General features: G+C 43.7%; 1 protein-coding gene across 1 annotated transcript in view; it reads right to left on the bottom strand.

Moving 5' to 3' along the window:
* The window catches only part of LOC136573481 (vomeronasal type-2 receptor 26-like), a 52,664-nt gene that overhangs the window by 25,045 nt on the left and 14,052 nt on the right, over positions 1-13,567 (bottom strand). The window contains exon 7 of the mRNA XM_066574770.1: positions 806-1,324. Within this exon, the coding sequence (XP_066430867.1) occupies positions 806-1,324 (519 nt within the window). The remainder of the gene's footprint in view (positions 1-805; positions 1,325-13,567) is intronic.

Here is a 13,567-nt window from a genome sequence, read left to right as displayed (position 1 = left end):
TGGGGCCTTTCTTGACTGCTACTATTACTGAAATGGGCGGTTGGGCAGCATGTTACCCAGGAGAAGTGGCAGCGGAGTGTCATGCAGGCAGTGATTGTGCTTTGTTGGAGGTAGTGTGGTGCTTAGCTAAGGTATGCCTTGCTAATGAGGGTTGTTCAGAAGTAAAAATTGTTGGGGGGGGGGGGGGGGGGGGCGGGTGGGCCCACTCTTGCCGCTATTGTGGCTTAATAGTGGGACCTGGGAACTTGAGATGCAGCCCAACATGTAGCCCCTCGCCTGCCCTATCCGTTTCTGTGTAGTTCCAATCACTTTCTTGAATTTCCCAGATTCATTTTCACAAATGAAAACCTTAGCATAGGTCCCATACAAAAATGCTCGGGTCGTCCATTGGCTTCAATGGGGTTCGTTACTCGAAACGAACCCTCGAGCATCGCTCATCTCTAGTCCTAAACCTTCATGGCACTGTACTATAGATATGTGTTGCTATCTACTAAAAACTCCATTAAATTACCTTTAACATATGTTTCCAATTGAAATTTCTGGACATATGAAGGCGAGCTTCATGGAGAGCTTCAGCCATAGCATAAACAGCTTGATATACATGATAAGTGGTTGTAAATTTTTTAGTGTAGTAATGACCTGTGCCAATTTTTTGTAATTTCATAGTCTTGTTGCAGTGAGTAAGTTTGTTTGGATAACATTTTTTAGCTATTATTTTTAGAATGGGGTCTGAAGGCATACAGTTCAAGTATACAATAAAGATATGTTCAAGTAGAAGGTCATTTGGGTGATTCGCAAGACTCACATCTTCTAAGAATGTCTTCAGTGGTGGGATCTTTATTTCAGGTGATGAGAATGTCAGACTCCCATGGTATGATGTTTTATTTTTTATTGATAAAAGAATATCGGCATTTGACCCAGCCGGAATAATCAAAGTCTTCCCATATCCTGCAAAGCTTTGTTCTTCAATAAACTTTACAGTGAAAAGTGAAATTGTCCCGCAAAGTATAATAATTTTTGAGATAGACTTTTTAAATATCTCTTTGTTCTTTTCATTTGTAATTTCTTTAAACACATCATCACTTGGCAGCCTAAGGATGAACTCCGTGCAGATATCATGAACTTCCATCTCTTTCATTAAGTACTGACTTTGGGTGCGTCCTCCGTCATCATCAGATGCAATAATACCAATCCATGTCCAATCAAAATATCTGAGAAGCTTAACAATTGCTTGAAATTGTGTTTGATCACTAGGAAGAGTTTGGAAGAAGGACGGATACATTTGCTTATTGGATAAAAGAGGATCTGTGGCACCATAGCTGATCTACAGAAAAGAAAAAATACAAAATACACTGGCATTTAATCGAACATAAACAGGGTGATTCTCAAAAAAGTCTTCCAATAAAGTGAATGTTAGTCTTTAGACTTTTGAGATTTCTGGATTGGTTACTGTAGTCTTGTGGAGTTGCAATTGATGTGCCCAAACCCAGCCTTTACTTTCAGTCCCTGCTACACCAAGGCAGTTATAAAGCTGTCAGGATTATGTCGCCTCTCCTGGAATTAACCATTAGTGGGTATAGTTTTACACTTTTACCTATGGTTCTGCAATTCTAATCATTGACACTGGAAGCTGCTGTTTTTCCCTTAGTTTGCCCTTAAACAGGATGGCCAATATTGCATTGTTCAGAAGACACCTTGCAGAAAATGTACTAAGACCGGCATTTCCAACATCACTCTTAGTGAAATTTCACCCAATGCACACAGTGCCAGTACTGTTGTACCTTGTCACCACCGGAAGCTAGGGGTTTGACAGGTCTTGCATTGAGGAACACCCCTATCACGCCCTTAGCTCTCGATTGGCTGTCAAGGTCCTAGAAGGGTGTCTTTAAATTTTTGCTTGGCCTGGAGGGTTATGGTTAGAGTTAGTTTTGCTGTTAGGGTTACATTATTAGCTGTTGGAGCTAATAAAGAAAGACAAACTGGAAAACTAACCATAAACCTCCAGGCCAACCACAACGCACCCCCCGATGCAGGCGTCCCCCTACCATATAGCCTACGGAATCACTCCCTCCCAGCTCTGCTGAAACTGTGCTACTGGCGTGGCACCACCAATACCCCTGCTCTTTGCCCTGCTAGGTCGCCTGCCAAAGACCTGCGGCTGTCACTTATGAAGCTTGCGAGCATCTCTGCTGGTGACCCGCTCCCTCACAGCTCGTGACACTGTGCTATTGCCGCCTCAAAGCTCCGTCCCCTGCCTCATCACCTGCAGAAGAGATTGCAGGCCTCCCGGTGTGCTATTGCTGCTGACAGCTGTATGCTCTGCCGTGTCTTTGCCGGTGTGCCATGCAGGCTCAGTGCCCTATCCAGCTTCACCCGCCGTTGTGCCGCTGCTCACTGCTGTGTCCCGGGCGCCACCTCTCAGGCCTCCGGGTTGAGAGACAGCCGGGCCATGATGCAGGAGCTGGTGCGCTGTGGCCGCTGACAGCTCCATCCCCCACCATGTCTTTCAGCCGTGGTGCAAGCTCACTGCTGTGTCCTGGGCGCTGCCTCTCAGGGCTCCCGGTTGAGTGACAGCCGGGCTATGATGTAGGAGCTGGTGCGCTGTGGCCGCTGACAGCTCCGTCCACCACCGTGTCTTTCAGCCGTGGTGCGAGCTCACTGCTGTGTCCTGGGCGCTGGCTCTCAGGGTTCCTGGTCGAGTGACAGCCAGCCTATGATGCAGGCGGGGACACTGAGGAAATACATCACCCAATCAGCTCCTGGGGCATCACCAGCCTGTCAAGCTGCCTGTATCCTGTCTCCATTCATACTTCCGGTGGTGACAAGATACAGTAGTCCCCACAGTGCCTAATACATGAAAATGCACATATGGCATACATTTCTTAAATTAGTTATGCCAGCTTTTAATGTAGATTGTACATTGGTCTAAAACATTCACATCCTCTCCCAAATTCTCTGTTCACTTTTTGTAAAAGGGGTGAGGCTGTCAAAAAAAGCTGCACATTTCTACATGAATTCCTGCTGCGAAAAAAAAATTCAATTTTTTTTACATCAGAAACCTTTGAAATAAAGTTGATAAGTCTTCCCCCTTGCTTCCTGTTTGGTTGTATTTAAGTTATGATGGAAAGCCTAAACCTTGCTATAGTAAGGATATATTTCCCTGCAGGTGATTATTTTACTGGTTGTGGCTTGGCATGTGCCGCTGCTCACTGCTGTGTTCCGGGCGCCGCCTCTCAGGCCTCCGGGTTGAGAAACAGCCGGGCCATGATGCAGGAGCTGGTGCGCTGTGGCCGCTGACAGCTCCATCCACCACCATGTCTTTCAGCTGTCTTTCAGCCATTGTTTATTATATAAATTACACTTAAAGGGGTTGTCCCGCGAAAGCAAGTGGGGGTAAGCACTTCTGTATGGCCATATTAATGCACTTTGTAATATACATTGTGCATTAAATATGAGCCATACAGAAGTTATTCACTTACTTGTCTCCGTCCTTGCGCTGTCTCTGTGTCCCCGTCGCCATGGTGCCGTCTAATTTCTTCCTCACCAGTCCGTTTTAGACGTGCTTGCGCAGTCTCTTCTCTTCCCTCTGTGAACGAGCCTCTCCAGCGTGCCCGCGCGATACAGCTAGTCTGCGCATGCGCAGACGAGCTATCACTGCACGGGAGCGCGCAGGGGCGGCTATTCAGCTCCCGGCGTCCCTTTAAACACGGGTGAAGGAGCAGTCAGACGGGACCATCCAGAAGCAGCCAGACGGGACCATCCAGGAGCAGCCAGCCGGGACAACCGACCAGCAGCCAGCCGGGACGATCGATCAGCAGCCGGGAGCCACACGGGACCAGCAGCCGGGAGCCACACGGGACCAGCAGCCGGGAGCCACACGGGACCAGCAGCCGGGAGCCACATGGGACCAGCAGCCGCCAGCCGGGACGAACACAATCCAAGCCGTGCAGCCGCCTGGGTAAGTGAGGTGTCTGTGGTCCTGTGGGCGCTGGGGGGGTGAGGTGTCTGGGGTGCTGTGGGCGCTGGGGGGGGTGAGGTGTCTGGGGTGCTGGGGGGGGTGAGGTGTCTGGGGTGCTGTGGGCGCTGGGGGGGTGGGGGTGAGGTGTCTGGGGTGCTGTGGCGCTGCGGGGGGTGAGGTGTCTGGGGTGCATGAATGAATGCATGGCTGGATATGTGTGCATAAGTGCATGCGGATGCATGGATGGATGAGGCTGCATGAATGAATGAATGAATGCATGCATGGATGTGTGCAGGCCGCATGGGCGTTGGATGAGGCCGCAAGGGCGGATGTGTGTCTATGTGATGATGCATGTATAAGTTTGTGTGGATGCATGGATGGGACCGCATGGGCGGATGTGTGTAGGCTGCATGGGCGGATGTGTTTGTACATGATGATGCGTGCATAAGTCTGTGTGGATGCATGGATGGGGCCGCATGCGCGTTGGGATGAGGCCGCAAGGGCGGATGTGTTTGTACGTGATGATGCGTGCATAAGTCTGTGTGGATGCATGGATGGGGCCGCATGGGCGGATGTGTGTAGGCCGCATGGGCGGATGTGTTTGTACGTGATGATGCATGCATAAGTCTGTGTGGATGCATGGATGGGGCCGCATGGGTGGATGTGTGTAGGCCGCATGGGCGGATGTGTTTGTACGTGATGATGCGTGCATAAGTCTGTGTGGATGCATGGATGGGGCCACAAGGGCGGATGTGTTTGTACGTGATGATGCGTGCATAAGTCTGTGTGGATGCATGGATGGGGCCGCATGGACGTTGGGATGAGGCCGCAAGGGCGGATGTGTTTGTACGTGATGATGCGTGTGTAGGGGGTCTATCAACGAAGACCAAAATGCGAATGTTGCCTGAGTCCAAATTAAGAGGAAATATTATATTGAGTACTCATAGAGAACCATAATAATCCACTACACACAGACTGTCTAGTAAATCAGCATGAGTTCTAGTTTATTGTTGAACATTGCTTAGTCTTTATGCAAGATGAAAAGACGGCGTTTCCAAATGTTACCTGATACTAAGTTTCAATCTACTTTTGCTGACCAAACCCTCATTCCAACAGATTACAATATGGCTGTAAATCAAAAGCCTTCTAAACAAAAGGTATCAGCAAAACTGTTTGAAGTGGACATACAACAGTTACATACAGACGGCTCCATACTGTCTGAGTACATTTCTTCCCAAACCAGAATGTAATCTTCAAGGTCCATCAACAATTTGCATATCAAAAGAGTGGGCATTGTTTCTGGTTAAACACATAGAACTGGTTTTAACCACCTACTTGGGAGTCAGTACATTGTTGATAAGTTGGGATTCAGTAAGATAGCTGAATAAAATCTAATTAATCATACATTTAGTATTCTAAAATCAATATTCAAATAAACGCTTGAATATACCTTTTTACATATGATTCTATATCCAAATTCTACTAGCAAGTTCCGGAATGTTTTACATATTTTTAATTTCCATAATACATAACATTATATAACCAAATAACTAATGTCACATTTATTACACTGTTTCCTTATCTTTCTTATGTTAGGTTATTAAAAATATTGATTGACCCCTATCACGTGCATAAGTCTGTGTGGATGCATGGATGGGGCCGCATGGGTGGATGTGTGTGTGGTTGTGTGTGTGTGTATAGGGATGGATGCATGCATGTATGTGTATGTGCAGATGGATGGATGTGTCTGTTGGTCTGTATCTGTGGGTGGGTGGGTTGGTTGTTGTAGCTTAGCATCTCTGTTGATCTACGCCTTCTTGTCTTTAAAATGCAGAGCGTATACGTCGGAGCGCATCGGTGGCCATTGGAGATTCCAGGGTTTGGACTCGTGATATTCTTCCGAAGTCACTGCAGGAGGGTGAGTATTTGCACCACATTTTCTTTCCCACACACAGCAGATCAGTCACTTTAAAACACAAAATCACAATGCCTAGCTGCGTGGTTCCAACTTGCACAACATACTGGAAGAAGGGAGGCGAAAGTGCTTGTCTTCATGTCTTTCCAACGAATATTGAAAAAACAAGACTTTGGCTACAGCAGGCTTCTTACATCTTTGTTGACGTTGAAGAGTGGCTTACTAAGATTTCCCCAAAAAAAGATTCTTACAGTTATCGTTTGTGCAGCAAACATTTCTTGGAGGATTGCTACATAACAGTCGGCGACCGTAAAAAATTGAAGCCCAATGCTGTGCCAAGTATATTCCCAACAGCGTTGGAAATTGAGACCCAGTTAGCGAAGAAAGGTGAACCTTCAAGAAAACGCAGAAGAATTGGGGAGACGCAGCAGCCAGAAATTTCAGCCACAGAAACTTCGAGGGAAGAAACTTCGAGGGAAGAAACTTCGAGGGAAGACACTTCGCGCGAAGAATCTACCCTGGTTGCACCTAGCGCGGTTCAAGAAATGACAGTCGACGTGTATCTACAAGGTGATGAAACACAGCTAGAAATTCCTATGACAGTAATCAGTGAAGGTTGTACAGTAGATGCAAAGGTAATCGTCAATTTCAAAAGACAGTTTGAGCAAAGAGAAACCGACAACGAAGCAAGCAATGCAGGGAGGGGTAAATGCAAGGCCTGTCAAGCAGCGGCAAATAAATCGCAACACAGGACACAACTCCAGTCAAGAAGCATTGGCATCCAATGCAATGAAGTAGAAGCCAGTCCACACCGGAATCCAATTTCATTTAAAATCCCACAGGGCACTCCGTGCTCTTCTACACCATTAAAAACCAATATGGGTAATACTGCCTTCCAAGAGATACCAGAAGAGAGCCCAATATCCAAAACAGCCAATGAGGCCGATAGAATCAATATGCAACCCTCAAGTTGCAATATTGCTTCTACTTTTGAGGAAAGCCTTTCAAGTGTTTTTTCTGATGATCCAAACGACTCGACATTCTGAGCATCGCAAGCATCGGAGAGTTCCGGTAGTGAGGATTTTGCCATTCCTTCTGATTCCGATAACCCCTTGAGCTACCCCTTACCAGAATTTGTAACCTTAGCTCCAACAGAGATGGACCCATCCGCTGAAGAAAAGTACATAGTTTTCAAAAGCTCCTTGATGGGTTTATTTTCAATGATCCCTTGCCCTTACCAAAATCAATGCTTTCTTAAACTAACTCACGTCAAGATTTTCCCAAAGGGATCAATGGTAATTGTGAAATCTTTCTGCGAAAGAGGCCACACCTGCAACTTGTGGCGAAGCCAACCACTCATCCACAATTGCCCGGCGGGGAACATTTTACTTGCTTCCAGTGTCCTTCTCAGTGGATCTAATTTTGCAAAAGTTAGTAATATGCTACATATTCTGAAACTTCAAGGAATCTCAAAAACCACTTTCCACCGCCACCAACATCACTTATTATTCCCAGTGATAGATAATCATTGGATGCAGCAGAGGGCAAATCTAATAGCAGAAATGAAATCAACACCCTTGTATTTAGCTGGCGATGGGCAATCCGATAGCCTGGGTCTTTCTGCAAAGTACACCGTTTATACTTTTTTGGAGTTGAAGAGCAAAAAAATTGTGGGCTTCACGGTGGAACAACTTGTTCCACCTGCTTCATCAGTTTCGCTCAAAACCACTGCATTCCGGAAAACACTACTTGAATTGATCGCCGATGGATTAAACGTTCAAATAGTCGCAACTGATCGGCATGTCTCCATACGTAAGGTAATGCGCCAGGAATTCCCAGAAATTATGCACGAATTTGATGTCTGGCATGTGGCCAAAGCTGTCAGCAAGCAGTTGCTTGTGGCTTCCAAAAGCACACACTGCGCAACCATTTCCCCGTGGATATCGAGCCTCAAAAATCATCTGTGGTGGTGTTCGCATACCAGTCAAAAAAATCCCGAATTACTGGTAGAAAAATGGAAATCGGCAACAAATCCCATTATCAACGTTCACGAGTGGGAGAACAATGCCCAATATCACCGCTGCAGTCACGCCCTTCTTGAACCAACCACTGCTTGGTTAGCCCCTAACAGTACAGCACATACCAAAGTCAAAACCGTGGTTCTGAAAACAAGTTTACTGAAAGACATCCGCCATCTTTCCAATTTTTGTCACACTGGCGATTTGGAGATTTTTCATGCCAGTGTATTGAAATACAGGCCCAAACGAATTCATTTTTTTTATGACGGAATGGTGGCTAGAACGCAACTTGCTGTTCTAGACCACAATTACAATGTAGGTAGGATTCAAAAGCTCAGAAGAACGCAATCAGAAGACGGGATAGAGGACCGGAAGTGTTACCTAGTGGAGTACTCCAAAGCACGGAAGCAGTGGATTTTGAAAGCTCTTTATGAGCCTAAGTCCATTGCATTTGTATTTGACATAATTCGTGAGATTGTGATGTTCGCCAAAGGTGAGATGTCCATCTCCTGGCATTCAAAATCCTCAGAATTCCCTCAGAATATTGCACCTGTTGTGAAACCCAGTGAAGAGGAATTGGTTCGCAAATTTCAAAGTCGATTTCCAAGGTAATCAAGAAAAAATTTTGGTTGGTTTAAAAAAAAAAAAAAAAACAACAAACTTTAACGAAAAATTTAGTAATATTTTTGTATCATGTGCAAGTATTGTTTCATGTGTCTGTCTATTGTAAATAAGTGAACTACAATTTTCAACGGTTCGTCTGTCTCTTTTATCTGTGTCTCTTTATTACTTACTTTGTCTTTTGTATAGTTTACATGTGCGTTGCAATCTTATTTCCATGTGTGTATAGTGATATTTATTTAACATTTTGGTAACTTATCCTTATTTATTTCCTATGCCCTCTAGTCCCTTTTGTTAATCGCATTAACATCCCTTTTTACTCTTTGCAATCATCTGCATAAAATGCCTTTTTTGTATAGAATGTATAACTGGTACAATGTGAAATGTTGCCGGTCTTATCCCATAAATCCTATGCATTTTTCCACGGGTGTTTCTAACTAATTTTAAATTTTTTATAAATTTTTTAAATTTTGTAAAAAAAATACCGGGCCTTTACGGTAGAATTTTTAGTTAGGGAATTTTTAATTTTTTTAGATAGGTCTCGCAAGAGAATGAGTATCCTTGTCGTGGATTGCGGGCTTACGGTAAAATGACCAAATTAATGACACTCGTATTTAAAAGTATAGCAATAATATTTATAAAATGCTTTTGCACAAAAATTCTTAATTTGGTCATTTTATTAACCAATACCTCATTGCAAATTTTTTTTTTGATGTAAGTTATTGTACTAACATGACTTACAAAGTAGGTGCATGTGTTTGCGAATACATACGCACGCGCACCTTGTCCAAGTGTCCACTTGTCCAAGTGTCCACTTGTCCACATGTCCACGTGTCCACTTGTCCACGTGTACATGCATACGTCTGTCTGGGAGATATATATATTTATATATATAATCTCTCTCATACACACCCACACAGACGTATGCATATATGTATGTATTACACACACACACACACACACACCTGTGGGTATGTTACATACATGCATACATAGACATACACGCGTATACTATATATATGTGTGTACACGCATATTTACCCACACATATATTTTGGTGAATAAAACTATTTGTTCCATCACACCATCGATGTTGGGAGTGCATTGCAGCTATTACAGTACTTTCTGCTGAGACTTCAGCACTGGACAGCTCCCTGCTATAACGAAGCCTTGCCTCGCTGTGCAGGGGAAAGGTTCAGCACTGGACAGCTCCCTCCTCCCTTATAGAGACCTGCAAAGGAATACACAGGCAGGCAGGCAGAAAAACAGAATAGATAGATAGATAGATAGATAGATAGATAGATAGATAGATAGATAGATAGATAGATAGATAGATAGATAGATAGATAGATAGATAGATAGATAGATAGATAGATAGATAGATAGATGCAGACAGATAGAGAGAGAGAGAGAGGCAGACAGATAGATAGAGAGAGAGGCAGACAGATAGATAGATAGATAGAGAGAGAGAGAGAGAGGCAGACAGAAAGATAGAGAGAGGCAGACAGATAGATAGATAGAGAGAGAGAGGCAGACAGATAGAAAGAGAGAGAGAGAGAGAGGCAGACAGATAGATAGAGAGAGAGAGAGAGAGGCAAACAGATAGATAGAGAGAGGCAGATAGAGACAGGCAGACAGATACACAGGCATACAGATATATATGTGTGTCAAAATACATACACACACAACCCACAGTTTGTGTGTGTATATATTATACACACTAACATACGCATATGTAGTCATGTATATACATAATGATAGAACGATTAGTGATTATAGTCGAGACGTTCCAAATAAAAAAAACACACACTATATTTCACAAAAAAATTTATTAACATTTTAAAATCTGTAAAGCCTGAAAACAAAATGGCACAAATTAAAACATCCTACAAGTTCAACTGGAAATCCAAATTGCTTTCAGTCAGGTCCATGTAGAACTGGAAACCAGTGTATTGTCCTTGCGGATCAGGGTAAGCTGTCCGTATTGATTTAATTACACACGCTGGTATGGGGATTCTATTGTTTTTCCCCAAGAATCCATGTATCCACGCTGTATAAGAGCGATATGCGCCCACAGGCATAACCCTAAGAAAAAACGAAAAGGAAATATATTAATATTTCTAAACTTATTTAAAAAATTTTAATAGTCTACATGAAAACAAAAAAAAAAGACGCATTGATATTTTATGTTTTTCCATGTTGCCTTTTTCACTAACCTTTTTTCCTTTTCAAATAAACTTTTTCCTTTGTTAAAAATTATACTTGCATTGTCTTGTGTGTTGTACAATAAAATTGTAATAAATACCTATTGTTGGTTGTGTCGTACTGTCTCCGGGTGACCAGTGCAGATAGTCTTATCGCGTGTTCTATGTTTTCGCGCACAAGCGCATACTGAGCAAATAACGGATGTTATGTAACACATACGCAAGCTTCTGGTAACATCTGGAGGACTACTTCGTGTTCTCGACAACAGACACACTCCGCCACTGTGAGCATGCAAATGCACTGCCCACAGTGACACCACTCTTTGTTGGCAAGCCTGCCATGGGGATCTTCAGTGGATCCTGAAGCACCCGCTTCTGGTGCACCCTGCGGATCGTTCTGAAAACACTGTAGACTGCTTATGTCCGCCTGAGCATATAGCGAGTCTAACAGTTGTTGTTGAACCTAAGAAGGGATTAATATGAAGAATACTGTATTTAATGTTTTAGGAAAAAAGGAAGGGGTACATTTTTAATTCTATGGTGTTGCTGAAAGCGGCATGATCATCCTTATTAGGCAGGGCACAGATTCCTGTATGTATATGTGCATACATACACAGACGTACGTACGAGTTTGTATGTATAAACTAACGTATGGGTGTGTATGCATTAACATGTACACGCGTGCGTACCAGTGTATGCCTAAACACGTACACGCGTGTGTCTGTGTGTGTATATATATATATATATTAAATATATATATAATGTGTGTACACACGTAAGTAAGTGTGACTGTATATACACATACACTCGTTCCTACGTGTGTATGTATATACAGATACACACGTACGTTCGTGTGTATATACACACACACGCGCATGTATGTGTGTATATACACACACACGCACACGTGTGTGTATGTATATACACACACACACATGCGTGTGTGTATGTATATACACACACACGCGTGTGTGTATGTATACACACACGTGTGTGTATGTACACACACACACACGCGTGTGTTTATGTATACACACACACACGAAGTAATGTATTGAAATAATAAATTGTACGGGACTGATGCATAGTTGCGGTTTCAAACAATAAACAAAAAATTTTTTATACATATTTCAACACATACCGCCGAATAATGCCGAGTTTCGGGGAAATCCTCATCATTTTCCTCGCTATCAGATTGGAAGTCCTGTTAAAAAAAAAAAAAAAAATTATTATGTTTATTGCCATTGGTTTGCTGCAACCTTTCCATTTTCAGCAAAAAGTTACCTCTCCAAAAGAATCGGATGAATAATCAAGCTCCTCAAATTCAAGATCTTCCTGGTACATGTTTGTTCTTGAATTGGACTACAAAAAAACTAAAAAAAAAAAAAAAAACACCAAGTTAGTGGCACTTCAATAACAGTTATGGAAGCAGAAGCATTTTCTAATAACAATCTTTTAAAGGTCCATGGCAGGCATAATTTAGGCGAATTTTAGATTGATTACTGGGCGATTGTGGACAGATTGTTGATAGCTAGCATTATCCGCAGTCTGTAGGCAGATAGCATGCATATTGTATGTAGAATGCAGGTAAATAGTGTCGATTGAAGGCAGTGTTTGTGTGTAGATTGCATGCAGATGCTGGGTCTATTCCATGCAAATTTTCCGAAGATTGCATGATGATTGTATGAATGAATTGTGCGGAATGTATGCTGATTCAAAGCAGTTTGCAGTCACATGCACATTGCAGCACATGGCAGGCACATGGAAGCACACAGCAGGAACAAAAAAAAAGCAGCACACGGCAGGCCCATGGAAGCACATGGCAGGCACAAAAAAAAACAGCACACGGCAGACACACGGAAGCACACGGCAGGCACAAAAAAAAAACACGGCAGGCACATGGAAGCACACGGTAGGCACAAAAAAAAAACACGGCAGGCCCATGGAAGCACACGGCAGGCACAAAAAAAAGGTAGCACACAGCAGGCCCATGGAAGCACACGGCAGGCACAAAAAAAAAACAGCACACGGCAGACACACGGAAGCACACGGCAGGCACATGGAAGCACACGGCAGGCACAAAAAAAAAGAAGCACACGGCAGGCACCAAAAAAAAAAAATACCCATGGCAGGCACACGGGAGGCACATGAAAGCACACGGCAGGCACAAAAAAAAAAAAACACTGCAGGCACATGAAAGCACACGGCAGGCACAAAAATAAAGAAAAAAAAAAAAAAAGCCGGCACAAAAAAAAAAGAAAAAAAAAATACACGGCAGGCACATGAAAGCACACGATAGGCACAAAAAAAAAAAAAAGCACATGGCAGGTGAATGGAAGCAGGCTGCATGCACAATAAACACTGCAGTCGCGATAGCAGCACACAGCAGGAAAAAAAAAAACGCAGCACATGGCAGGCACTATAAAAATGTAAGACACATTACTATACAGGGCATGCACAATACATTTTTCATGCACAGACTCACTGCATAAGGCAATGATCCTGTGCTAATAAAAGCATGAAAGAGTACCGCATAAAGGTGCACTTACCTGCGCTTCTGTGTGGTCAAGAGAAGGGAGAAACAGCTGTTTGCTGTTTTCTCCGGTAGACTGCACCTCCCGCTGTGACGCTTTCTGCCGACCAGCCAATGTGGCGGCTGGATCGGTGTTTCATTCATTTGCAAGTGCACGCCTCCACCGATGATGTCAGTCACCTGCTCACGTGACCGGCGTCTCGGGAGCGCGCATGAAGGCCTCCAGGAAGAGCGAGCGGTGCACCGTGGAACACATCCAGGGACAACGCAGGCGCCATCTTAGATGGAGAAGTTTAAAAGTTATTATTTCTGCTAAAC

Source organism: Eleutherodactylus coqui, chromosome 7 (assembly GCF_035609145.1).
Source record: "Eleutherodactylus coqui strain aEleCoq1 chromosome 7, aEleCoq1.hap1, whole genome shotgun sequence".
NCBI lineage: Eukaryota > Metazoa > Chordata > Amphibia > Anura > Eleutherodactylidae > Eleutherodactylus > Eleutherodactylus coqui.
Note: the sequence above shows the minus strand (reverse complement) of the source record. Positions and strands in the feature narration are given on the sequence as shown.